This window comes from Clytia hemisphaerica, unplaced genomic scaffold (assembly GCF_902728285.1).
Source record: "Clytia hemisphaerica strain Z4C2 unplaced genomic scaffold, Clytia hemisphaerica genome assembly, whole genome shotgun sequence".
In the NCBI taxonomy this organism is placed as follows: domain Eukaryota; kingdom Metazoa; phylum Cnidaria; class Hydrozoa; order Leptothecata; family Clytiidae; genus Clytia; species Clytia hemisphaerica.
The window spans coordinates 2,052,914-2,077,938 of NW_027103528.1; the positions used below are offsets into that span (position 1 = coordinate 2,052,914).

Below are 25,025 nucleotides of genomic sequence, written 5' to 3' on the forward strand. Positions count from 1 at the left end.
CCACCCTGTTGAATAATTATGTGGTCCAGCAGAAAAACAATGATAAACCCATGCATAATTATTATAATATGCATGATAGAGTAATTATACATGGCTCTATCATTGTTTTTATGGCTGGACTACATAATTATTCAACAGGACGTCCTCTTTGAAAAAAGGTCTATTACTCAAGATTATCGATTATATCGATTAACTACGCCTGGTATAATTGTGATTATTATTATTCAAACAGAGCTTATTTAGAAGATTTTATCTATATAAAAACATTTTAAAGACCAAATAGTTGCTATGACGGAATTTGACAAGACATATATATATGTATGAAGTTTACGGTGGTTGAAATTGAAATTGAAGTTTCTTTCCTGTGAACTTTACCTAAGAAAATTTACAAAACCTACCTGGTGAAACAACCTTTATAGGTTCACAAAGCCACCAGGTAGTAAAATCGTAGTACAATAAATTATAGTTTTTGAGAAGAAGAAACATCGGCTAGTTCGAAACGCAGGTCACAGGTCACAGGTCAACAGGTCACAGGTCACAGGTCAGTGATGACAGGTTGACTCTAATCAATGTCATTGCAGAGGAAAATGTTTGGAAAACACAAAGAATTATCAAAAACATAATTCTCAAGCAATTTCATCCATATAAAACCATTTCAAACATCAAAATTTAACCATGTGCTTTTATCGATCTTTCGCAGTTTGCGCCGTGTATAACGCAGACCAGAAAATTTAAAACCATCTTATACGTATAACAGGTATATTACATATTGTAATGTTTGTAATGTTATATGATGGTTACATATAATAAAACTCATCGCTCTAAAACTACCTTCTCAGAGAACTCACGACTTCTCTGATTGGTGTAATTTTATATCCAGCCATATTGTTATCATCACATTCGGTATGCTAAATATTTTTGTGTTTTTCTCTTGTAAGACATGATATTTGTGATGATCTGTCAACATTTTTGTCAAAAATTGTCATTAAGTCATTAAAATAACAATTGAATGATGAATAATTAGGTTCATCATCCTTCTAAAACCACTCTCTTAGGGACCTCACAAGCTTCTGATTGGTGCCGTTTTATATCCATTCACACTATCAACATCACATTCTGTATTATAAATATTTTTCGTGTTTTTGTCTTGTTAGGCATGATATTTTATGATTTTGTCATTATTTTTGTAAGTAAGTGTCACTAGGTTGTTATTTTATTCAATTGTCATTTTATAATATCTAAATAACATGTATTACTTTTTTGTAATTTAATGCGTTATGTATTGATGTTATGTTATGTATATGTTATGATCTTATTATCTTTTTTCCGGTCTGCACTTTGTTGACCTGTGACCTGTGACCTGTTGACCTGTGACCTGTGACCTGCGTTTCGAACTAGCCGAAGAAACATGTAATAATTGCTAGGCATGAGGTTTTTCAAACTATTGGCAAACAGATCGAATTTTTCAGAAAGCCTATGCCTGGGAAAGAGATGTTTGAAGAAAGGATAAAATTCGAAATATTTTGCTCACCCATACATATCGTTTGCGTCCCTGCATAAAATTTAACAGTCGCATTCAGCTTGATACAACTGAACTTCATATATTTCAGTAATGTATTTAGCTGGACCCGACTGTAAATGTGATCACTTTTCACTTCTCTAGCTACCATATTTAATTTTCGAACTTTTCCGATATTTCCATGCTCAGCCACCAAACTCAAAAACAGTTTTCTCAACTTCAACAATCATTCTTTTCTTCAGGGATGACATGCCAGCTTGGATTAGTAAATTTCCAGAAAGACCGCGAAAACAGTATAAAAACAAACAACAAACTTTTTCTCATTTTTTCTGAATTTTATTTTATGGATTTTGCAGGATTTTTTTTATCAAGTGCAAGGTTTATGCATGCCGAAGGTAACTTAATTTCAATCTCCTAGTCTCCTAATAAAAACTAGCTGTATTGTATAAGGGTTGCGAAACAATCCAGACTCCATCTCAGTTCGCAATGCAAGTTGCTAGCAAATAAGAGACAGACACTCTAAAAATCCCGCTAATAAAGCTGCTAAAGCCGCTATAAGAGACAGGGTCGTAAGAGCCTTAATGCCCCAAACACACCACATAATCCACGGAGGCACAACACCCGCCGCCGCCCGCCGCACATCGCTCTTTTTTTCCTTCTAGTTAGTTATTCTAGTGTAAATGGTGCCTTAATAAAATCGAACGATATTAGTCGAACGATCGAACATTTTTATTCAAATCACGAATCGTCTGTCAAAATCATGAAAACATAAAAATAGAACAAAAACAAAAATGTACAAAGATGGCTAGTTGGTTCTTGGGCAGTTTTGATTTATTTCTTGACAAATTCGACAAATTTGATTACTTCCATACTTCTTTATCATAGAATATCCACTTGGTTTTGCAAGGTAAGTTTCGTTCACTAAAAGAGCACTCCTCCCGCCCGCCTGCGCGGCTTGCAAAAACCTCTCATTAATTGACCTTATTTGATACTTGATACTTGCTGTTAAAAGTCAAGGGATGATGAAAAGATCCTTTCTGCAGTGCGTCTCAAACTGCGATATTTCGAGAGCACGGAAGCGCGTCAAAACACCAGCTTTTTTAGAGTTTTGTCTCGTTTACCCAAACGCTGCAATCCTGCGTAGGCTTTGGGCTCAAGACTAGAACCCCCAATACGAGACATTGGCCTGACCGAAAAAAAATCATCATCATCAATTTTGTTAATTGTCAGAGTCGTTTACTCACTGGAAATACGCAACTTTCTGAAGTTTCGTTTTTTTTCGGTTGTGCTTCATTTTAAAAATAACGAAGATGAAAAGTTACCATCAATCCCGCGAGTAAAAGAAAGTACTCCGACTAGTCTACGAAAAGTGCGCTCGCGCGGCGAATAGAATATCTCGCAAATTAATATATGCATAAAACTGACGAAATCCTTTCTTTTTTATGCTTAGGTGACGTCACCATCGATCCTGACTCGACAATGGAGAACCAAATTTGGCAATGTATAATTATTACGAGCGGCCGAGAAAGTTTGTGTGACGCAAAAATTGCGCGATAAACGAAGCCCTAGAAGAACGCCCAGTGAAAATTGAAACCAGGAATTTATTGAATATTTCACTAATGAAGTATCAAACTTTTTGTTTTTTGTAATTATTATATATTCATAATTTTTAAATACTATTTTTTGAATGCCAAAGGACAATTAAAGTGAATTTAAGCTGATTGGGTGGATATTGGGCGGACGGGCGTTTTGCACGTGCCGAGATTGGAAATTAAATGAGAGTAAAAGACGGGGGCGTCTTAGTATGTAATATTAATTCTTTGTTCTTTTATCTTTATTTTTCGCGAATGAAAAATGAATTTTTGATTTTTGAATTAAGGAAATATAGTATAATATATTGTATTTGATTGTCAATGCCAAAAGATACTTACGAATAATCTGCTGTGTTGCTTCGCTATTTACCCCCGGATTGTTTTAGTAGGCACTTCGGTCACGTAAATAAAAACACGTGTATATGTTGAACCCGACTGTGGACTGACCGCAATTGCAATTACATAAATTATTGTGGAAGGGAACGCTTGAGACGAATGTTTGGGAAATCAAAAAGACAACTTTTGTGAGAATGTTGAGTTTTGTTTATATGGCTGTTTGTGTCGCACTGTTCTGTCAGTTACATCAAAATGCCTCGAAAATGTTGATATGAAAATTGCGTAATCAGAGAACGTATGTCTCGCTCATTATAAAAAGGCCGAGACAAACTTTCAATAATAGACCTTTTTTCAAAGAGGACGTCCTGTTGAATAATTATGTAGTCCAGCCATAAAAACAAAGATACATTTGTATTGTAATAATTATGCATGGTTTTATCATTGTTTTTCTGCTGGACTACATAATTATTCAACAGGGTGGCCTCTTTGAAAAAAGGTCTATTGGATTGTAACATCGAGTTAAGTCTCTTTTGTTAAGTCACCAGGGGGTAAATAAAACAGACCTTGATACATTTATCGTTCGTTTCAACTTGACCATTCGTTTAAAACTCAGCGTCCCAAATATTTGGGGTAGGTAAAATATGTACAAAGAAATTCATACTTTTCCAACTTGGCAAATCTTTAAAAAAGAAGCGAACAATAAAATATAATTACCCTTTCCAAATAAACCTCTTCGGTGGCGAGCGTAGTCTACTCTGACGTAATTGTAAAATTTATGTGATGGGAGTTTGACATAGTAATGTAATGTTGTTTGGGGAATTATGAAGTTCTCTGGAATTTCGATTGCATTTATTCAGGTTGATTTTTTATGACTTCTAATGGTACTTTTTCTAACGAGTTTGATTACTCTGTTCTCACACTTATGTCTTTTTTTTTTGCGTCCTTTTCTGTGATTACTTTTATTTATATTTTTAAAGACAGGTAAGAAGGCATATTGATGTAACTGTCTGTCAACGCTCAAACTAATTTTTTTCCATTTAACAGCAAAATAAATATTTAAAACCGAAGAACCACTGCTTAGATTGCTTAGATGTGTGCTGCCCGCACGGCAATTTGATCAATTTCAGATTCTAAGTCCGTGTTTCGGCTTCCGGTAATTTTGTTGCTGTTCACTGTTAGAGTACACCATTTTAAAACGGCATTTTTTGCAGTCCTAGCTACCAAACCGAGAAAGTTTTTGTGTCTTCAAGCCAAACCATTTAAGGTCATTTTGATAAAATCATCGGTTAGAAGATGTGAATTTTTTAGCAAATTTTATAGCAAATTTTCGCTTGGGATAGAAGTTAAAGGTACGTGCACAATATAGCAAAACTCTGCTTCGGTCATAAATTCGCTTTGCATAAATGTATGAATTTCCAAGGCAATTGAATTAAAAACGGCAAAAAAGAGTGAATTTTCTCATGCATTTTGCAAAAGAACATGGATTTTTATCGGAATTTCTGACCACCACTGGAAAAGAAAAATTATTTCAGAGGCTGGAAAAAATTAAAAAATGCACGTCGTCCGAGAGAGGGGCGGATTAACAAAAATTTTCTGGAATGGTCCCAATGCTGACAAGTTGACACAACACATTGACAAGTAATCCCTGTGAGAGAAGTTTATATCAAAATCTGCAACAAAAATAAAAGTGGTCTATTTTACTGATTGCTTCCCGGTGCTCCTTTGCAGCTGTCTATCAAATTTCCACCAATCAGTATAGACCTAACTCTTCATACAAAATTTACAGGAAACGCAAATTTGGACTGTGCACCCTATGCTGCACGCAAGCGCTTAAGAGCTAAAGTCCCCGCAAAAGCGGGACAAAAATCAGTTTTATGAAGTTTGCAAAAATACGCCACAATATAAGGAAGATATCTCAGGATATCTTTCAAACTTAGTATATGAATAGAGCAGTAAAAAATACAACTTTTCTATTTTTCCATTTTTTTGCAAAAGTTTGAGGAATGAAAATAAAGGTATAATGATAATACACCGTTTAGGAGTCTCGCTATCTCCACCGTGTTCCACCGTGAAAACGGTAGGTAAAAATGCACACTTTAGTACTGTGGAGTTATCAAAACAAATTTGTTGTCAAAGAGATTTAACAGTAAGTGAAAATACAGGCCAGATATAAAAAGTCCCATGTTTCGACCAATCGTCCTGAATCGTCCCAAGTTAGAGCAGTTAGCGGTAGGAGTTTAAGCATAGACTGATAGACCACTTCTCACTTAGTTTGGTTTGTTTTTGTGATCTCGCTAAGTCTCAATCTTGTTTTAAGATTTTCAGACTGAAATGACTTGAAATGACTGATCAATCAATGCAGCAAATTTTCAAAACAAATGATCTGTGCAGCTCTGCTTGCAGCTCTACTCTACCATTTTTAATTTGATCTAAGTTTGTATTTTTTAATGACCAGCTAGGTCATTCATTTGAGGGCTATGCATGTTAGCCTCCACTGATGCAAGTTACCCGATCTCACGGTACATAATTTGAAGAAGTTAATTAACAATTTAATCACACACACGCTGCTCACGTCTTGACATCATTTGTGTTTTTGTTTTTTTCTAGAGACTTAATTTTCCAGTCTGCGCAATATTGATTGACATGTCAAAGTTACCGAGTGTCGATAACAGATCTCACAATTTACCGTGGCCAGTCAGGACTTCCCTTTCACTTTATCTATATTACGTGAACAGCAGTTTGCGCTAAATTATTTTGGTTTCGCTTTTGATTTCAAACGAAAGTCTTAGCAACAGGACGCGCGTACATAGCAACGAGGCTGGGTAGAAAAATCTAAACATAGAATTCCAAAAAAATACCGATCATTGTGTAGAGCACTAAAAAATACCCCCTTTCTATGTTTAGTTTGTTCTACCTTGGATTATAACTGAAAATATCTTCAAATAACCTTTGTCCGCCATCAGCCCGCGCGGTAATCTTTGCCCGCCTCAATTCGAAGATAATGAATAAGAGAGGTGTGCTCAGCTAAGCCACGCTCGCGGGCGATAAATTTATGTTTACTTATCTTGTACATTTTAGTGGTATTTATCCAATGAAAAGGATGTTGACAAAATATGCACGGCACTGACAAAATATGCACGGTAAAACATAAGTTAAGCCTGGGATATACGGATACGGGTACCATTTTAAAATATTTCCTTGGCTGCAATCAAAGTCATACAAAATCATTTGACAAAATTACCGTTTTGTTGAAGATGCGATTTATATAGGAAATTTTTGCTTGGGTTAGAAGTTAAAGGTACAGTGGGGGTTTCGCATGTCTTTACGTGTGCGCGAGGCTAAGATGGAACAACTGTTGGCAAAATATAAGATAAGGAGAAAAAGGAATAAAAAAAACAATGAAATTGTGTTTTTGTCATTTTGTCTTATTTATAGCGTGATTGCTGTTTTTAATGATTTTTTGAAATTTCGACCTGGAAAAAAAGTTTTTTTAAATAACTTTCGAACTACTTTTTCAAATTTAATGTGTGATAGCGCTGGATAGCTCAAAATTCAAGTTAAAGCATCCTCTCCACAAAAAAGAAAAGAATGAACAAAAAATCTAAATCCTGATTTGAAGCTCACAATATCTCGACAAAGTTGTATACTTTTTTTGGTGCACCCAGTATAAAAACCCCTTTACGTTTTATATTATATAGTGGGAAATAGCATGCACATTGCACTTTTGATCAGAGATTACCCTAGTCTGACTCGCAGACCTATACTTCTTATAGCTCTGTTTAATACATAGTGTATGAATTGGCTCCTATGGTGACCAATTTGTTATTTTTCTTTTGACTTGGCCTCGTAAAGACTTGCTTGCTAGAGGGGGATAATTAGTCAGAAATTTAAACTCGCTAAATTTAATCTGATTAACGTATAATCATGTATAAGGCTAACCAGCCATTAGCCTGCCAAAAACCAACTGCAAGTGCAACTGACTTTATTGCCTCACCCCCCACAAGCAAGCTCCAGGGCATCTCCATATAAGGCGTGCCTTGTATACATGACATAGGATGTAGAGTGTTTGTGTCAAAAAAAATTTTGGTGTCAAAAATAAAAGTCGATGTCAAAGAAAAAAGTTGGTAATTTATTAAAAGTAATTTGGCGCGCCATACTTTTGAATGATTGCATAGGTAGCAGATAAGTTACCTTTTCTTTGAGATGTTTTGAAAAAGGTACGAATCTAACATTCTTTTTAGGAATTATACCTTAAAAATGCTTATCTTAGTTTATTAAAAATACATTAAAATTCTAGCTAGAAAATGATTCTTCTAAAAGATAACTAGGACAAACATTAACCAAACAGTATAGGATAGATATAGATCACCCAAATATTGGTCGGTTATTTTTTTGAATCTGAAAATTGGTCGGTTGGTTTTCATTTCTGGTCAGTTTTAAACGATAACCAACCACTATTGTGATCACTGCATGCAGTAGCCAGAATCAAGAAACCAAATTTTGTCATTCAATTCCTAAGACAGCTCTTTGTTCTGTTAGACCTTCATTATACGTTAATTAAAGTAAAAATAATTCCGCACATGTATATGGGTCAGTGTTTGAGGTTCGGCAAAAATTTCCAGGAAATAGCCTATCCGGCAATGCGCAGATGTAGTTTGGTTTCTTTGTCCCCATCAATCTTTTTTGGAAGTTGGCTCGGTTCAAATTTTTTCATCCATGGCTCAAAAGGTCATTTCTCATATAGTTTATGAAAGTGTTAATTTCATTAAATAAGCACGAGTTTGTTTTTTCATGAATTCTTTTAGAAGTTTTACGGCACATTTTGTGGTTGTTGTGAGTCAAGTAAACGATAGAGCTATTTGGCAGCATTGATCTTTGATACACATTTTGGCGGGCGCTAGTGTGACTAACTGTTTAGAAACACTCTTAAAAGTTACGAAGAAAGCGATTTGATAAAAGTAATCTTAAGAAACACTCTTAAAAGTTATGAGAAAAGCGATGTGGTAAAAGTGACCTTTGAAACACTCTTAAAAGTTACAAAGAAAACGGTTTTATAAAAGTGATCTTACAAGCACTCTTAAAAGTTATGAAGAAATCACTTCTATAAAGAATAGAGTAAGAGACAGGGGTGTTCCTCTTTTCATTCTTACATCAATACAAAAAAATTTTCAGTCGGCCAGATGGCTTTTCCAGTTGGACATTGACTGATGACTGACGCCTATTTACAGGCCTGTGACCCAATGCCATTTTGTTTGTAATTGTTATCTAATGTTGACCTTAGAACAAATAGCTACTAGGCTAAAACAAGTCAACCTAAACTCCAGTATCCATTTAATAATATACTTATTTTTTCTGGGCTCAACACTTATAAGTTTACGAGCTGTTTAGCTGTAAACTTTAAATGTTTATGTATTATAGGAAAGAAAGTTAATTGAATGATTTGAAATGGATTGTGACTTTGTTTTACCTTTGAACAAAGAAGATCTTTTGAGCAATCGAGCTGCAGATGGTTATGGAGTTCGAAAGATATATGAACCTGCAAAGCTTGGAGAAAAACTGGAAGGTAAAAGATGTTATTTGTAATGCTTGCAAGAGCTCTTCTCATCAATGCTGCATTTAAAAGCCTGATTCTTTATTTTTAATCTACAAATATGGTCATTCATGAATCATGACATTTAGTTTTTACTTTTTATATTCAGAAAATGAAAAATACATTTTTATGGTATCAATCAATCATTTGTCAATCTGATAATCTTTTTTTTTAAACAAACTCAGATTGTAACATTGACTACAGAAATGATGGCCCCACTGCAATTCTCAAACAATTTGATGTATTCTACAGTGTATTACAGTAAGTTGAAATTCCTGTTTGGAAAAACTGTTTCTCAATATAAATTTGAGCAAGGTCGGATGAAATTTTAATAAAAAAAACTGCATAAAACACAAAATATATGCAAAACTGTTATTGTACTTCAGAAATAGAAATATGTAAAGATTTTTTTTGGACACCGAATAAATTTTTGTTTTCATTTTATAATTGCACTACAGGTAGTGTATAGTACACATTTTTATTAAAATCATAAAAAAAGTCAAAGTGGAAATGAAAATCAGCCGAAATTCTTTCTTTTTTACTTTTTGATCTCTAATAAAAAGGTCTACAGTATTATATTTTATTATATTATAAAGTAACAAACTTCTGTTTTATTTTTTAGCCATTTGACACGTCTTCAAGAAGAAATCAAACAACAAGCATGGGAGATGGTACTACAGAGTATGTTGACCTTGTTTTTAGAGATTTAGATAAAGTTAGAATAGTACACAACATTATTATGTTCATTCATACTAACTAGCTCTTTCAATTATTATTTAGATGTTACAATACACATGAATTCTCTTCCAATGATTCTTGATCCAGAAGGTATGGATATTGAACTACGAAAAAGTCATCTAAATACAGTCAAGGTAATAATAATTAGATTTCAAGGCATAAAGTACTTTTAAAGACATCTATAGTAACACAAAAAACGGTTGTTTGAAGAAGAATAAGTGAATAAAAAGACAATTTAAATTTTGCTTTATAAAAATATGATAATTTCTGGCTGAGGCTCATTATGCTTAGAAAATCTTCATGTTCAACTTCAATTGCTCAGCTTGGTCTTGGTCTTATGCTTACCAAAGTTTTCTCAAAATATCCTCGATTTTCATTTCCACTTTTTTAAATTTACTTTTTTTATAATTTCATCCACTCTACTAGAGTCATCCTTGACTCCCGCCATCGCATGTGAGGCCTGAGTTCGATACCCACCATGTCTGTACGATTCACTTGGCTAGTGAATATACCTTCGCCTGGTACACTCTGATACAAGAGTGTGGGTAGATTAAACAGATTTTTTGATGTGCTGTGGCACAATCATAAGGTTCGGCCTCACATGAGCATTGCTCTCCCAGTGTCGTTCGAGTGTCATGGTATACGCCATGGCTTGACAGCTCACGCCTGTCAGCGCCGTGATTCCCACTCAAGCGTCGAACCCATCCCAAATGTATTTGGAGGGCTCATATCTATATCTATCAACTCTACCGGGTGACCCACGAAAAAGTTCGGACGGTTTTCGTTGGCTAGGGTCTGTAATAAAAGTAATATAAACTCAATCTTTTTTTTAAAAGATAGAGGATGCTCTAACTTAAACTTTGAGCTATTACTTCCGAAAACTTTTTCGTGGGTCACCTGGTACTAATATGTTGAACAGTGAAAAAGGATGCGGCTATTATATTTTGATTTTCCCCTACATGTTTCGGCCTCGGTCCGTTCTCAAGGGAATCCACTCAACTAATACAAAGGTGTACAGTATTTTATTTAAAGCTATTTGAATTTTCAAAATATTCGTTGTCTTCCTGTATAATTGATCCCTTTTTCAAAACAAATCATGAATCACCACAATTTATTTGCATTTTATTCTCTTTGGAATTTCAGATGGAAATTTATATTTTGACGCAATTGATTGAGGAATTTGAAAGTGAAGCTGCGAAACCTGACATGAATACCGATATTACAAAGGTGATTTTTCTCTTTGTTCTCAACTTCAATGTGTGTATTAATTATTTTTGAGGTTCTGTATATTCTTTGGTACCTTTCGTTTTGACCAAATGAGATTAAAATCTTAAAACTCTGTAAATGTGTAATATTTTAAAAGATGATGCATAAATACTGCCCGTAGGGTCAATATAATATGCATGGTGATGTTTTTTCATATTATTTGATTTGTTTTTTTGTTAGTTTTGGGGGGGGGGCATTGTTTGCATGTAAACAATAACCTCTACTAAATCTCTTTAGAAAATTGCTTTTTAAAATGTTCAAACCAATCAGATTTTACTCTTTACTTTAGAGAGGTAAAGGATCTAAGAAGAAGTCACATCAATCATGGGACTGGTCCAAAGAGAGGAGTCAGGTGTTGAGTGTTATCAACCAATTTTTACAACTTGAACTCCAAAGATTGTGGGATCCACCCATTGTAGAAGAAGAATTCGCCAAGTAATTAGTTTTTCACTTTTTCTTCTACATGTTCTTTTTGATTTCATTTCTTAAGGTTTCGTTTAAAGAAACGTTTTATGCTATAAGGCTCTGTAATGACACAGCCATTATCTGCTTATTAAAAAATTTTATTAACATATGATTACAAATATATAGTTGGACATAAAATATTGATGTTGGAATGCCTTCTAATTTCTTTTTCAGTTTGTTCAGCTCCGTATGTTACAAAATGCTGGAAAATCCTGTCGTGGTTCGTCAAAAAGAAGATAAAGAATTGGTGATCAACATCCTCGGGCAGCTCATCAAACGATATAAACATCAACTAGGTGAGAGACAACATTAAAATAATTGTGCATCCAGTACATCTATTTTAGGACATTTCGTCTACTTCCTACCAGAGTAGGTTGATGTTTATTTTTCACTTTCTCCAGTGTTCCTCAAGTACATTTTGGACATTATTTAAGTGCTGATTCCAAAAATCATGCTTATTTTGGGCTCGAATTTAATATGGATCATTTTACCTTTTGCACTGAATGCAATACTCTTGAACATTTGAACAATTTTTGACAAAGTGGTTTTTACAAACGTTATGTATGAAAGAGCAAGGGCATTAATCGATAATGCAATACCTTTTATTTTCACGCCTTTAATCAGGATATTCTTTAATTTTTGTGCATCTTGTAATTTCTGGGACATTTTTTAAGTGTTTTTGATGAGAAACGTAGTTAGTGTTTTTGATGAGAAACGTAGTTAAAGAGGGCAAAAAACTATGAAATCAGAAGTTTTGCTCACTTTTAGTTTGCATTTTAACCATTTCTTACATCCCAGGGATATATTTAAGGTAAATTTATTGGATTCTAGGATTTGGATTCAAAGATTCAGATTCGGATTCAGGATTCGAAAAAAGCTTTGTAAAAAAAATTGAAAGAAGATATTGACTTCAAACCAAAAGATCTTGAAAGATTACATAACATAAAGCAAATCTTAAGAAAAACCGTTATCAATACGGGCAAGGCCTTGATGCTAATTTGGGAATTTCCCCTTTTTAGGATTCAAATTGCCAGCATATTGCACACTTTGACTGGTTCCCAGTCCCCTCATTGTATTCGGATCAAATTTTAGACACCGGATCTTATGGACTAGGTGTTCTAGAAACTTGGGAAATCAATTTTTAACGATCCCAAACCAAAAACGAATGCAAGGTTACATGAATTCACTAAATTTTTATATTGCAAAAGTCTTTTTTTTCTGCTAAGTTTACGAAGATCACAAATTGTAAAAAAAACTCCCTTTCTCTGTTTTTTTTTTCAAGTTCTTGGAATTATTTATAGCACCAGAAATGGTATGAACAATGTATAAACAAATTGAAACCAAAAAAAGACGCTTGAATCCCAATCCTGCAATCCAGCGAATCTACCTATATTTAACCCTAATTAGAGGACTCGTTTCTTAAAAAGAGCGCTAAGATGATATTCCTACACATTTATAATAATCACTAATTCACGCACACTTCGCACAGCCTAGTGAGCAAAAATTAATGGGATTAAGGTAACATTTTAAGCCATTTTGATTTCAGGTGCCAGTATGAAAATGATTCAGCTGCTGCAACATTTCGAGCATCTGGTGTCGCCTCTTGCACAAGCTATCACCACCTTTGTAACTGATTTTGGAGCCAAAAACCTTGTCAGTGATGTCATTAGGTAGGGTTTATTATACAAAGGTACCGGACGAATATTATTTTGTTGTTGTTCTTACTTACTATTCTTTGTATTTTTCTGTACTTTTTTCTTAGGGAGATTGGTCGAATGGAATCGTCGGACTTGTCACGTGATACGAGTGGCACGCGAGCTTTCTCACAGTTCTTGGTAGAATTAGCTGATAAAATACCAAACCAAGTGCTCCCAAACATCAGTTTGTTGATGGCCCATCTCGATGGTGATGTAAGTGTTGTGATTTATTTTTTCAACTGGCTTATATTTTGTAAAATGTCAATATAGGGGTTAATTGATGGCCTGATAGCCCGATCTTATGAATTCACTAACCTACTGGGTGCGCCACAAAAAAGTTTCTCTCTTTAAAGTGAATTTTCTCGAAGTCTAAAAATTTAAAAATAACCAATCCTTTTTCATTGGAAAGAAGAAAGATAAACTTAAATTTTGATGGGTCACTTATAAAATTTGGTTTATTAGATCAAAAGTTATGCTCAATTGAAAAAAAAAGTTACTTTCAGAAAGTGCTCGAAAACGTTAAAAATTGAACTATCAAATCTTTATTTTAAATTTGGCAATCGCAATAGCCTTTACATGATTAAGAGCATTTTTGAGTAACTTTAGCACATAAATTTTGAAAATGAAGGGTCGAATAGGTTTTAAATCTTCATCAAAATCAATTTAATTTATTTTTACCGAGATTTTCCTCAGATATTGGTTCTAGACTGGATAAAGTCCATGTAAGGCTGGATCTACCTCGAAACCCATATTTGATGTATTTTTATGAATTTTATCAGATTTTTTTGGCCTTTTTCGACGAATTTCCTTCTTTTCATTGAAATTCAACCTTCCTTTATATAACAAAAGGTCATTTAGACAGCTAATTATCATTTTTAATGACTGAAACGAAAATGCTGATGTATCATGTAATTATGCTTCTGTTTAATTTGATAGGTCGATTTTTAACGTTTTTGAGCACTTTCCGAAAGTAACTTTTTTATTTAATTGAGGATGACTTTTGATCTAATGAATCGAATTTAATAAATGACCCATCAAAATTTAAGTTTATCTTTCTTCTTTCCAATGAAAAAGTATTGGTTATTTTTAAATTTTTAGACTTTGAGAAAATCAGTTTCAAAGAGAGAAACTTTTTTGTGGCGCACCCGGTATTTATATCAAATCCCTTTGGATTAATCCTCTATTTACTGTACTTTATGTATTCCTTAAAACTTTAATAGTTCAGCCTATTCTGCTTAATTAGAATTAAATAAATTTTAATCGGTCAATGAATTGATTGAGAAATGAAATAAACTCTGCTGGAAATTGTTCTTACATTATTTTTTACCCTTTCTTTTTAAATATTTACCATACCAATGTGAAATCTGATATCTGAGCCATTTCCATTTCTCGCCACAACTCCCCTTTCATTATTTCTTAGAAAGTCTCTATACATTTAGAGCTACACAAAATCAAAAATTAGCTAGCTCTAGATGACAATGTGACAACTAAAGAGTAATTTCTTTATTCTTTATCTCTTTAGTCGTACACAATGCGCAATGGTGTGCTGGGTGTTTTTGGTGAGATTGTCATCAAGGTGTTGAGTAAGGAAGACTTGGATGAATCAATGAAGAAATCACGAGAGAGTTTCTTGGACAAACTGGAAGTAAACGAATACATGTTTTTCAGAACTATTGTTCTGAACCAATTGAACCAATTTTGCTCTCTTTTAACTTAATTTAATGCCCTTTTGTAACGTATCCTTCTCCGATCTTCAATTGTTTTAGGAGCATATACATGACGTACATGCGTTTGTGAGGAGCAAAGACTTGCAAATATGGCTTCGTCTATGTCAAGAAAAGGTACTCATTTTTGTTGCATACATGCAATGTAGTCAACGAAATATCACAGAGCTGCTACGTCTGCCAGAAATGTCTGGAATTAGGTAAAGGTATGGAAATGTCTGGAAAGTCTGGAAAAAGTATTCATCAGGCAAGACTTTCAGATGGACGTTACGGAAAAATTGAAAACCTTCCTAGTGGATTAAATCTCTGAAAAATATACCCAAGATTTTTGACATTTTCAGGTGGCTTTTGAAACTAAGAGTCTGGAATTTTGAGCTTGGTAAACCTGTAGCAACCCTGTATAAGTATTTTATTCAACTCGATACGATGGCTAAGAGTTTATTTAATAAAAGGCAATTTTTCTTTACTTTAGGCTATACCCATTTCAAGGCAGAGCCGAATCATCGAACTTATTTTGGGTAGATTATTGGACAAGTCCAGTCAAGTTCGAAAATATGCTGTCCAATTTTTGAAAGCAAGTTTAATCGGAAACCCCTTCGCTGCAAAAGTATGTATAATTGTTTCAGCAGGTTTAATATGTTTATGGTTTTTTTGTTTGCAAAACTTATTGTTACTCTAATTTACAAACATAACTTTTTTTGTTTCAGCTACCGATAGAACAATTGACGTCAAGTCTTGAAAAAGAAACTGACAAATTGAAAGAGATGGACACTAGTTCACAGAACGAAGACAACGCTCCCAGCAATGGTACTCTTATTTTTTTTGTACTGGGTGTTTCAAAAGAAAGTGTTCAAGTTTGAAATAAATAATATTGTGAGAAAACTAAATAATGCTATAAATCTAAACTTCGCCATCAGAAAGAGGAAAGGCTAACTTAAATTTTGAGCTATCATACTTGAAAATTTGCTTAACGTATTCAAAAGTTATAAAGAAAACTCGAAAAAGCGTCATTTTTGAGAAAAAAAGAGGGGATGGATTTTTTTTCTCTTTTTCTTTTGTAGAAGAAAATAGCGTGTTTTTGTGTTTTTCTTGAATTTGATCCCCTTTTTTTCACAAAAATGATGCTTTTTCGAAAGAGAATTTTTTCGAATTTTCACGTTAAGCAAATTTTAAATTATGATAGCTCAAAATTTAAGTTACTCTTTTCCTCTTTCTGATGGGGAAAAGTTTAGATTTATAGCATTTTTAGTTTTCTCACAACCTCACTTTTTAAACACCCGGTAGCTTTTGTGGCCTGCTTTTTAGAAAAATAACATGAAATGCCAGATTGACATTGGTTCGGAAACCTTTTTCTAATTTTACTTTGTGACGATTTTCAAAACATAATCATATTGTTCTTTCAATATAGTTTAGGTGGTCGACTCATGTAAACTTTGTCGACACAGGCTGTAAAAGATTTTCTACACGTTGTTGTTGTTGATAAAAGATTTTTGTTTTAACCAAGGTACTATAAATGATATTTGACATGTATTCGTCAAGCTTTTGTTCCCACTACAGAACTTGATAGAGAATGGAGTGAATTGGAGACAGTTTTATGGAAAGAGTTAACGAAGACGTCAGATGAAGAAGAAACGAGCGGAGATGAGGAGATGGAGGAAGACCAAGGAGAGGATGAAGAAGCATTTCAAATTTATGAAGATGACGAGGATGGTTTAGATAAGTGCGTCTTCTGTCATCCTAGCTGTCGGTTTTTCCCGCTCTATATACTTTGTTATTGTCTCCACTGTTCCTCTCGCGGTCTCTCAGGATTCTGTAAGCTTGCTAGGTATCAAATAGGCTTAATTTGAATTCAGCATTAGAACAAGATTTCTCCTAAAAGTAGAATGAAATAGAAAAAAGGTTAAATCTTCGTTTGACAAAAAGGTTAAACCTTCGTTTGACTTGACTTGCCATTTGACTCGACTCGTTTTCCTTTTTATTACAGAGCCTTATTGAAAGTGCAAGGATTTCTGAAAGAGAAATTACACGACAAGGCGATCAAGATGTTGAGCAGGGTGCTTGAGGTGTGGGGAGATGTAGAGGAGTTGCAAGTGTCTGATGAAGATGTGCAAAAGATGATGGAAAGCTCCGATGAAGTTGAGGAGGATGAAGATGAAGAGGACTCCGAAGAAACGGAAGATAAACAATCACGGTATATATGGTGATTGGCTGTTTAAGTGGTTACCTTCATGGTGTACGCAGGAATTCCCACCTATACCTCTAATCTAGATCGTGAACGTTCTGTTTAGTGCACTACAAAATGGAATGTAGTCATAGTATAGCTCAGCATTCAGGATGTAATAAAGCTAAAAAATCTTCGATTTCCTTACAACGGATGCGTATGGGAACTGAGATGTAGATACTCGATATTCCTTCTCTCGAATGCAAATACCGTTTGTTCTTCATGTTCTGATATCTTCTTACTTTTAAGGGAGAAGAAATTAAAGAAAAAGCTGTTCCTGTTGAAGAAAGTATATTGCTGTAAGTTTCTTCTATTTGATGATGTAACCAACATAAAGTAAGCTCACGTTTATTCCAACTTCTATTATTACAAATCTCTTAAAATTCTTTCTTCAATTTGAATCTGTCTGTGATTCGAACAAAGAAGTTTTCCCGTTCGATTTCCATTTAGCGAAAGTCTCAACGTTTTCTCCGTAAAGAGGAGGCGCACTCCCTTTCATTTGATTTAATGGACTCATCCCAAAACGCTTGAAACATTTTGTAATCCTGAATGAAACAAAACGTTCAATTCACTATTAAATAGTCTCTTTTCCCTTTGAATGATCTAAAACCTCTATTTGGTTTCGAATGAAGTGAAGCTATAAGATTTCTGTTTCTTTTGAATGTATGTAGTGAATGCCAGTGGTAATGATATGGAGATTGATTTGGACGCTGTCACTCAACAACAACCCACTGAAGAACAAATCCTCAAAAATACTCAACTTGAACAACAAAAAGTTCTCGTCAACTACCTCAAGGTTGATCATTTTTGTGCGACTGGTTAATTATTTTTTATATGCGAATTAAAACAAAGTGGACACTGAAAATTTTCTAACTCGAAATTATTTCGCTTTAAATATTGCAAAGTCTATGACTTTGGGTTGTGTGTAAAATATTCTGAAAGTAAAGCTCTCCGTCCTTATCCCACGAACAGGATTGTGTGAATTTCGCGCATCAAATGCGAAGAGCAATTCCAATCCTTTGCCAACACTTGGGCTCAAAAACGAACTCTGACGTTTTGGAAACCATGGACTTCTTCATTGCTGCCCATGAGTTCGGATTGGCTCATTCTGAAGAAGGCATTCGCCGCATGGCCAACCTGGTCTGGTCACGTGACCCCATCGTAAAGAAAGCTGTGGTCACTGCTTTCGAACGTTTATATTTGGACATTGCATGCGATAATCCAAGGTTTGTAATTGTTTTTGTCTTGTTTTCTGCTAATGAAGGTTACATTTTCTACGAAGTCTTCTAAGCCTGCTTCACATTTTCTATGAAACTTAACATTTCCATGGTATTTGCAAAGCATTTGTTGGAATTATATCTTAGAAAGGTGTCGTCTCTCGTATTTCCATTTTTACACACTTAACTATTTTATCTTTCTACTTTAGAAATAAACCAACGTTAATTGTCAACAGTTTAACATCGCTTATAACGAGTGCAAATCTTGGTGAATTGACTTCCCTCGAGGAGCTGGTATTTATTTTACCATTGTTAATTTTGAACCTATTTTGAACGTAGCATATACTGTTTTTGAGAACTCAAAATTCCCATTTGCCAAGATACCATTCATAACATTAATATGGCATCATCAGTTTCTGAAAGCTATGTTTCTTATTTCAGCTATGCGAACTGATGAAACAAGACTTGATTCCTCAAAATGTCGTCCAGTTGTTATGGCAACGTTTTGCATTGAAACTACCGCAAACAACAGAGAAGGAACAGCGCGGTGCTTTGAACATTCTTTCCATGGTAGCAGGCGCTGAAAAAGACATCATTAAATCCAACTTGAGCGTCCTTGTTGAACACGGTCTCAAATATAAATCAAATTTCCTTCTGGCTCGTGATACGTGTAATGCTATTCTGAAGATCAAAGAAAAACAAAAGCTGGGTGAAAACAAGGAGCCTTTCCGATTACCAACCGAACACGGCGTATTCGTACAGCTAGAGAGCATGATTTTAGAAGGTTTAGCACAGTTGAATGACATGACTTGGGTTCCATTCAGTGAGGATGCGATATCAGTCATCTATCAATTGGCCGAACAACCTGACGTCATTACTGGTCGCCTGTTAAAGGCATTGGTGCAAACACTGTTCGGTGGACCTCCAACTAATGACCAACCTCTACAACAAGGTATTTTTCAACCTATTCATCTCTTGGCTCTTTCTGTCGGTTTAGTTTTCATTTCGATTACCGCAATACTGAGACCTGAGGGACTAAAAAATCGATGGGTGGGCCAAGTTTGACGGGAAGTGTACCGGGTGCACCATAAATAAGTATACAGGTCTGCTAAATTATTGTTAGTTTGCGTTTATTTATTTTTTATTGCACAAAAGAAAGCCTCACTTAAATTTTTGTGTATAAAACTTCCCTACAATAAATAATGAATCAACAGAAAATTCTTATCCGTAAACTAATAATCATTTAACAAACCTGTATACTTATTTATGGTGTACCCGGTACAGCCCCATGCGGACCCATATATTTACCACAATTTTACTACGGCCTTATAATTTCACTTTATAGATGAGGACGATGTATTTCCCAAGCAATCTTCACAAGCACCGCCATCATCGTCACAACAAAACAATAAAACACACCCACGTGTTGTTGCTAGAGTGCTCTCCATCGCAGGGTACATTGCACTCATGCATCTCTATCACTTGGACGTCAGCATATTAAGTGAGTTGAAGCGACGTCACAACATTCAGGAGGAGGAGAAGGAGAGAAAAGGAAAGAAGAACGGCAAAACGCCAGGTGGCAGTCGAAGGAAAAGCGGTGCTCGTGATAGCAGCATACATAAGGTAGTGTAAACCTTAAAGTTGGCTTTTTGGACCTACCTGAGGTCCTATAAATAAACCCGTGTTCGTTAGTTCGTTCCTTTGTTCATTACCAGCTTTTCTCGAGATTGGCTCATTCGATTTTTCTGATTTTTTTGCTCAAGATGCATAACCAATAAACCCTCGAATGTTACGGAGCCTGATTTAAAAAAAAAAGAAAATGTGTGAAAAATTGGATCATTAATTTTTTCTGATTTTTTGCATAAAAGTAGGGTACCGTCTTGGTAAAAGATAGCTCAAGCAGATTTTCAACAAAAAAAATCTTATTTCATAAAAGGAACCTTGATCTATAAGAAACACTATTTATAAGCATACATTAATGTTCTTGGCCAAATTACTCAATCTTTTGATGAGGTAGATATTCTCTTCCTTCCAAGCGCCTCCCTTAATACCACCAACGGGGACAATCAATGATGAAAGCAAGCGACGAATTTTAATAAATCGTCACTATTTGTGTTCTGAATGATTGTTTTAACGGTCACGCTCACGTAGATATCAATTATATATGTGTTAAATGCATAACCAGGTAGGTCCATAAAAGTCTTTTATTTAATTTTCTCTCTATTTAGATCGCCTGTTTTTGTTGTAACTAAAAGAGCAAAGACTTTTTATAGCTCAATCTAAAAAAATATCTTAATTTCAAATTGACAGGATTCAGGCCTTGATGATGAGATGGGCGTTGGAGGGGCGGCCGCAGAAGATGCAGAGGCGGAATATATTCGTAAGATCTGCGAAAGAGAAATCGTCACTGGTATGAATGTTATCTGATTTCTTAAAAATTGAAATTGAAATTTGAAATTTGATTATTGCTAGGAAGTTACTTTCTTTGACAAAATAATGCTTTAGGAAAAATGTACAGTCAGTCACTTTAATTGGGTTAATTTTCGGGAGATTTAATTTCGCAAGCCAATGTTTTGAAAAATTTCGTGTTGATTTAATTTTGCGAATGAGTTTTAAAGCAGCTGAAAATGGCCTTAAAGGTGGCAAAATGGAACAATTAGAACGATTTTTGCATCGATGATTTAGATAAACGATAAGAAAGTATTTAGTCCATAAACAGCCAGTAAGCTTACTTGCTGCTTCACTGGAGGAGATTAAAGAGTCAATCGTTGTTTTAGGTGACAACCTATTGAGTGTATTCGCTCCAGTTGCAGTGATGATTTGCAAAAACCCGTCAGCTTACAAAAATGCTGAATTACGATCCAGCGCTGCTTTGGCTTTGTCCAGATTTATGATGGTCAGGTATAGATTGCTTTTGTACTGCTGCTCATCTTTTGACATATTGCCCCCACTGGAACCCTTTTCGAAAAAATTAGTTTTTATTTTGCGTGCTAGATATTTCAGCTTTATTTTGCGTGCTAGATATTTCAGCTTTATTTTGGTTCTCATATTGGTTGTGACAAAGCATAATACTAACTTGATTTTGGGTATTTTCTTACACTTAGTTCTGAATTTTGTGATCAGCATTTGCAACTTGTTTTCACCATATTGGAAAAGGTTCGTATAATTTATTTCGAAAACATGCTTTCTGTGTACGGTTTTTATCGATTTTCCGGAATGGATTATTTTTAGAAGGCCATACAGAAGAATTAAAGCTAAAGAAGGAATTTTGAACAATATCTTTTTAAGTTAATTTTACCTCGTAGACATTTCGAAAAGAATAATTATAGATTGGAAACGCCCGAAAGAAACTTTTTGCATTATATCTGTTTCATTCAGTCTGAATTTGCGATCGTGCGTTCCAACATGATGATCACTTTGGGCGATCTGTGTTTCCGCTTTCCCAACCTCATCGAACCATGGACACCAAATCTCTATGCAAGGTAATCGCACCTTACATTTCTACTGAGCAACCGTCTATATCTAAGAAAATGAGAAAATATTAGAGAGTATCCGTGAAACCAAATTCGGCATTAAAAAAATGTCCCCCTGTATTCCAGGCTTTATTCAATTTACTGATGGACACCAGATAATATGTTTATCCGGTGCCATCAGTAAGCATCGAACAGTTGAACAATATGCGGCGAACGAGGTTGAAAACCAATCTATTCTTACCTTGGCTGACCTTTGAATTTGACAAATATTTTACGAGCCTGGTGATCAACACCCGGTATGTTTTCTTGAGAAAAAAAAAACGATAGCCGAAAGGAGAAACGAAGCCGATGAATGACTATATATCCACTAGCACTAGAAAGACGTACAACTAGAAGTTTTTTTGTTTTTCAGACTTCGTGATGAATCAGTTGAAGTGCGCAAGACAGCTGTCACCATACTAACACATCTCATTTTGAACGATATGTTGAAAGTGAAAGGACAAATCAGTGAAATGGCCATCTGCTTGGAAGATAAAGAAGACAAAATCGCTTCTTCGGCTAAAAGCTTATTCGCTGAGCTGGCTAGAAAGGTACTTATATCTTTGTAATCGCAAAAGTTCACATTTCTCTTCGTATTTTCATTTCAAATCTGCATCTATCACCTTCTCTTCACCAGAGTTTACTTGATCCTCAATTTAAAAGAATTGACCTAATCATTTCTTTTTCAGGGCAATGCATTGTACAACATAGCACCGGACATCATCAGTCGTCTCTCAGATCCGGACACTGGTGTCGATGAAAGTGTCTTCCGGACCATCATGAAGTAAGCCCCCCTCTACATCTAACCATAGATTCAATTCATAACTTTACTACAAGCCAGGTGATAATCTTACAATTACTTTTTTTCAGCTAAAAGACTAAAAATTCTTTCTCTCAAGCAAAGAAATCTTCACAGGTAATCATTCTCTTCTCCAACAGATACATATTGCAGTTCATTCAGAAGGATAAGCAAGCGGAATCTCTGGTGGAGAAGCTGTGCCATCGATTCAGAGCTACAAGGTTTTACTTCTTTTCTAATTTGAGGATATTTTCAAGTTTCAAATTTCACGTTCAGCTTAGGAGCCAATTCCCTGATAGAGTGGTCCACCACGACCAAGTGAAAATGTCATTGCGTCAAGGCAAGGCTAGACAGAACTCAACAGGTCACAATCAAGATTCTTCCATCAATGATTACTGAGTCTTATCCATGCTAATTTCTTACTAGAACGGATCGTCAATGGCGCGACTTATCATTTTGTTTATCGCTCTTACCATACACTGAGAAAACGTTCAAGAAGCTGATGGAGAACATCCGTTGTTACCATGACAAACTTTCTGATGACGATGTCTATTCATGTTTCACCACAATCATTAGCAAATCAAAGAAATTCTCCAAACAAGAGTTCAAGGTATTTTTTTCTAATCATGCCGTCAAACTTAGCATAAGTCACTTTTATCTTCTTTTTATTTCGATTGATTTTCACGGTCACAAATTACGAAACCCTAACCCTTGTAATATTTCTTGCTTACCTGGCTTAGAAAGCTATATTGATCTTGAATATAATGGAATATTTTCTTCCTTTCAGACACTAGTGGAAGAGTTCGAAAGCACTATAGAAGGATACCATAATAAAGGTGTTGAAGAAAATGCTGATTTCGATAAAGCTGCAAAAGTTCTCTCTCAAGCTGCTACACAAGGTAAGTAGAATCTTTTTAAATAGAATTTCAAAAGTTCTTAAAAAGAAGAGCACCGTATTTCTAGCGGTTTTTCCTAGTGGTTCATGATTTGAATATTTGACTGAAGACTGCAATGGTAATTTCCTTATTCTGTTCGTTATCCATTGGAAACAGTATACTTCATTAGGGCAATGAACTGTTATCAGATATAATCTTACTTTAGCTGCTTCATCGTCTATTCAGGTTCCTTTTGTTAAAAGTGATTATTGGTTGTAAAAACAGTTTCTCAAAATCTGAAGCGTTGATAAAAATGTTTATAGGGGGGGTATATTTTCACTACATTTGGTCTACATTTGGCGAAATTTTTGAATTTGTGAATTGAGCTTTTCGAAGTATTTCGCTCTAAAAACTTTTGCGATTTATTGAATGATTTGTTTTTAAAGTAGGTTGTTTCTTTTTTGCAAACCTTCAGATAATTCAGCAAATTCTTTATAATAAATTTCTTTTGTATAAAAATTTCGTTATTTCTAACTTGTCCTACTTAGAAAACACGACGAAAAATCGGAAGAAGTCGACTCGCACCGCACGAAAACCAAAACCGTGGGAAGTGAACGACAGTGAAGAAGACGTAGAAACGAACGACAACGAACCACCCAAACACCCTTCCCGAAAATCCACCAGAAACGTCTCCAAGAAAACCACCAAAGATAAAAGCGATGACGATTTCTCAGACAAAGAAAATCGGAAAGCCTTACCGGGTGGCAAACGAAAAACAACGGAAAAGAAACGAAAAACGGTTCGGTTGAATCCAGTATTTTCAAGCGATGAAGAGGATTTGTTTACATAGAATCTATATTTAATTTAGAACCTCGTCATTTAGACAACAATGAGATTCGGAGATGTGGTTGGCTACAAGTCTTTTTATGACAAGTGAAGACGTCATCCACTCGAGAATGAGGTATTTCTTCCACAAATACTTCTTCTATCTAGTTTTTGTCGAAATCTGCATATTTCCATTTTAATAAAACTGAGGGTTCCATTTTTAGGCTTGACGCCTGGTATCTTCTTATCGAATTCAACTCCTACGTACTAAAAATATAATTATGTAAATTGTAAAATTCATTAACTTTCAGTTTTACAATTTTTGTAAATAACCTTATTAACCTTATGAGATTTTTGAGCAACCTTGTGTAACTATGCTCTCGTAGAATGATAGAATAAATCAATAATCTTTACAAAAAAGTGTAGTGTAATTCGACTTGGTCCTTTTTACAGCTATGTTACAGTAGAGTAGATCGCCAATGATAAGATGGGATTTTCGTTTGGAATGCCTTGATCGACTTATTTATTGAAAGTAAGCGCAATTCTTAGAGCCATTTATTTTGATCAATTTTTCCCCAAAAAATCCTTTAACTACTCAAAAATTCGTTTTTGGAGCGACGAAGATTGATGATTGTTCTAGATGTTATGA

At 34.8% G+C, this 25,025-nt stretch overlaps 1 protein-coding gene across 1 annotated transcript; it reads left to right on the plus strand.

Moving 5' to 3' along the window:
* Nucleotides 1-1,778: 1,778 nt before the first annotated feature.
* LOC136799516 (condensin complex subunit 1-like) lies at nt 1,779-24,796 on the plus strand. Its single transcript, XM_067056230.1, has 32 exons — nt 1,779-1,914; nt 8,866-9,010; nt 9,223-9,298; nt 9,660-9,718; nt 9,818-9,909; nt 10,919-11,002; nt 11,331-11,476; nt 11,681-11,802; nt 13,053-13,176; nt 13,269-13,416; nt 14,726-14,848; nt 14,970-15,044; nt 15,400-15,534; nt 15,635-15,734; nt 16,485-16,647; nt 16,912-17,118; nt 17,398-17,447; nt 17,820-17,944; nt 18,121-18,374; nt 18,575-18,659; nt 18,807-19,317; nt 19,711-19,988; nt 20,676-20,775; nt 21,143-21,266; nt 21,470-21,521; nt 21,744-21,847; nt 22,251-22,428; nt 22,567-22,661; nt 22,817-22,897; nt 23,103-23,286; nt 23,464-23,575; nt 24,100-24,796. The coding sequence occupies exons 2-32, from the start codon at nt 8,893-8,895 to the stop codon at nt 24,399-24,401; spliced, it is 4,407 nt and encodes a 1,468-aa protein (XP_066912331.1). The 5' UTR covers nt 1,779-1,914; nt 8,866-8,892; the 3' UTR covers nt 24,402-24,796.
* The last annotated feature ends 229 nt before the right edge of the window (nt 24,797-25,025 follow it).

Coding starts and splice junctions, on each gene's coding strand:
- LOC136799516 (XM_067056230.1), top strand. CDS start 8,893: ATGGATTGTGACTTTGTTTTACCTTTGAACAAAGAAGATCTTTTGAGC. Junction 11,003..11,330: donor TGAATACCGATATTACAAAG/GTGATTTTTCTC, acceptor TCTTTACTTTAG/AGAGGTAAAGGATCTAAGAA. Junction 14,849..14,969: donor GTTTCTTGGACAAACTGGAA/GTAAACGAATAC, acceptor CAATTGTTTTAG/GAGCATATACATGACGTACA.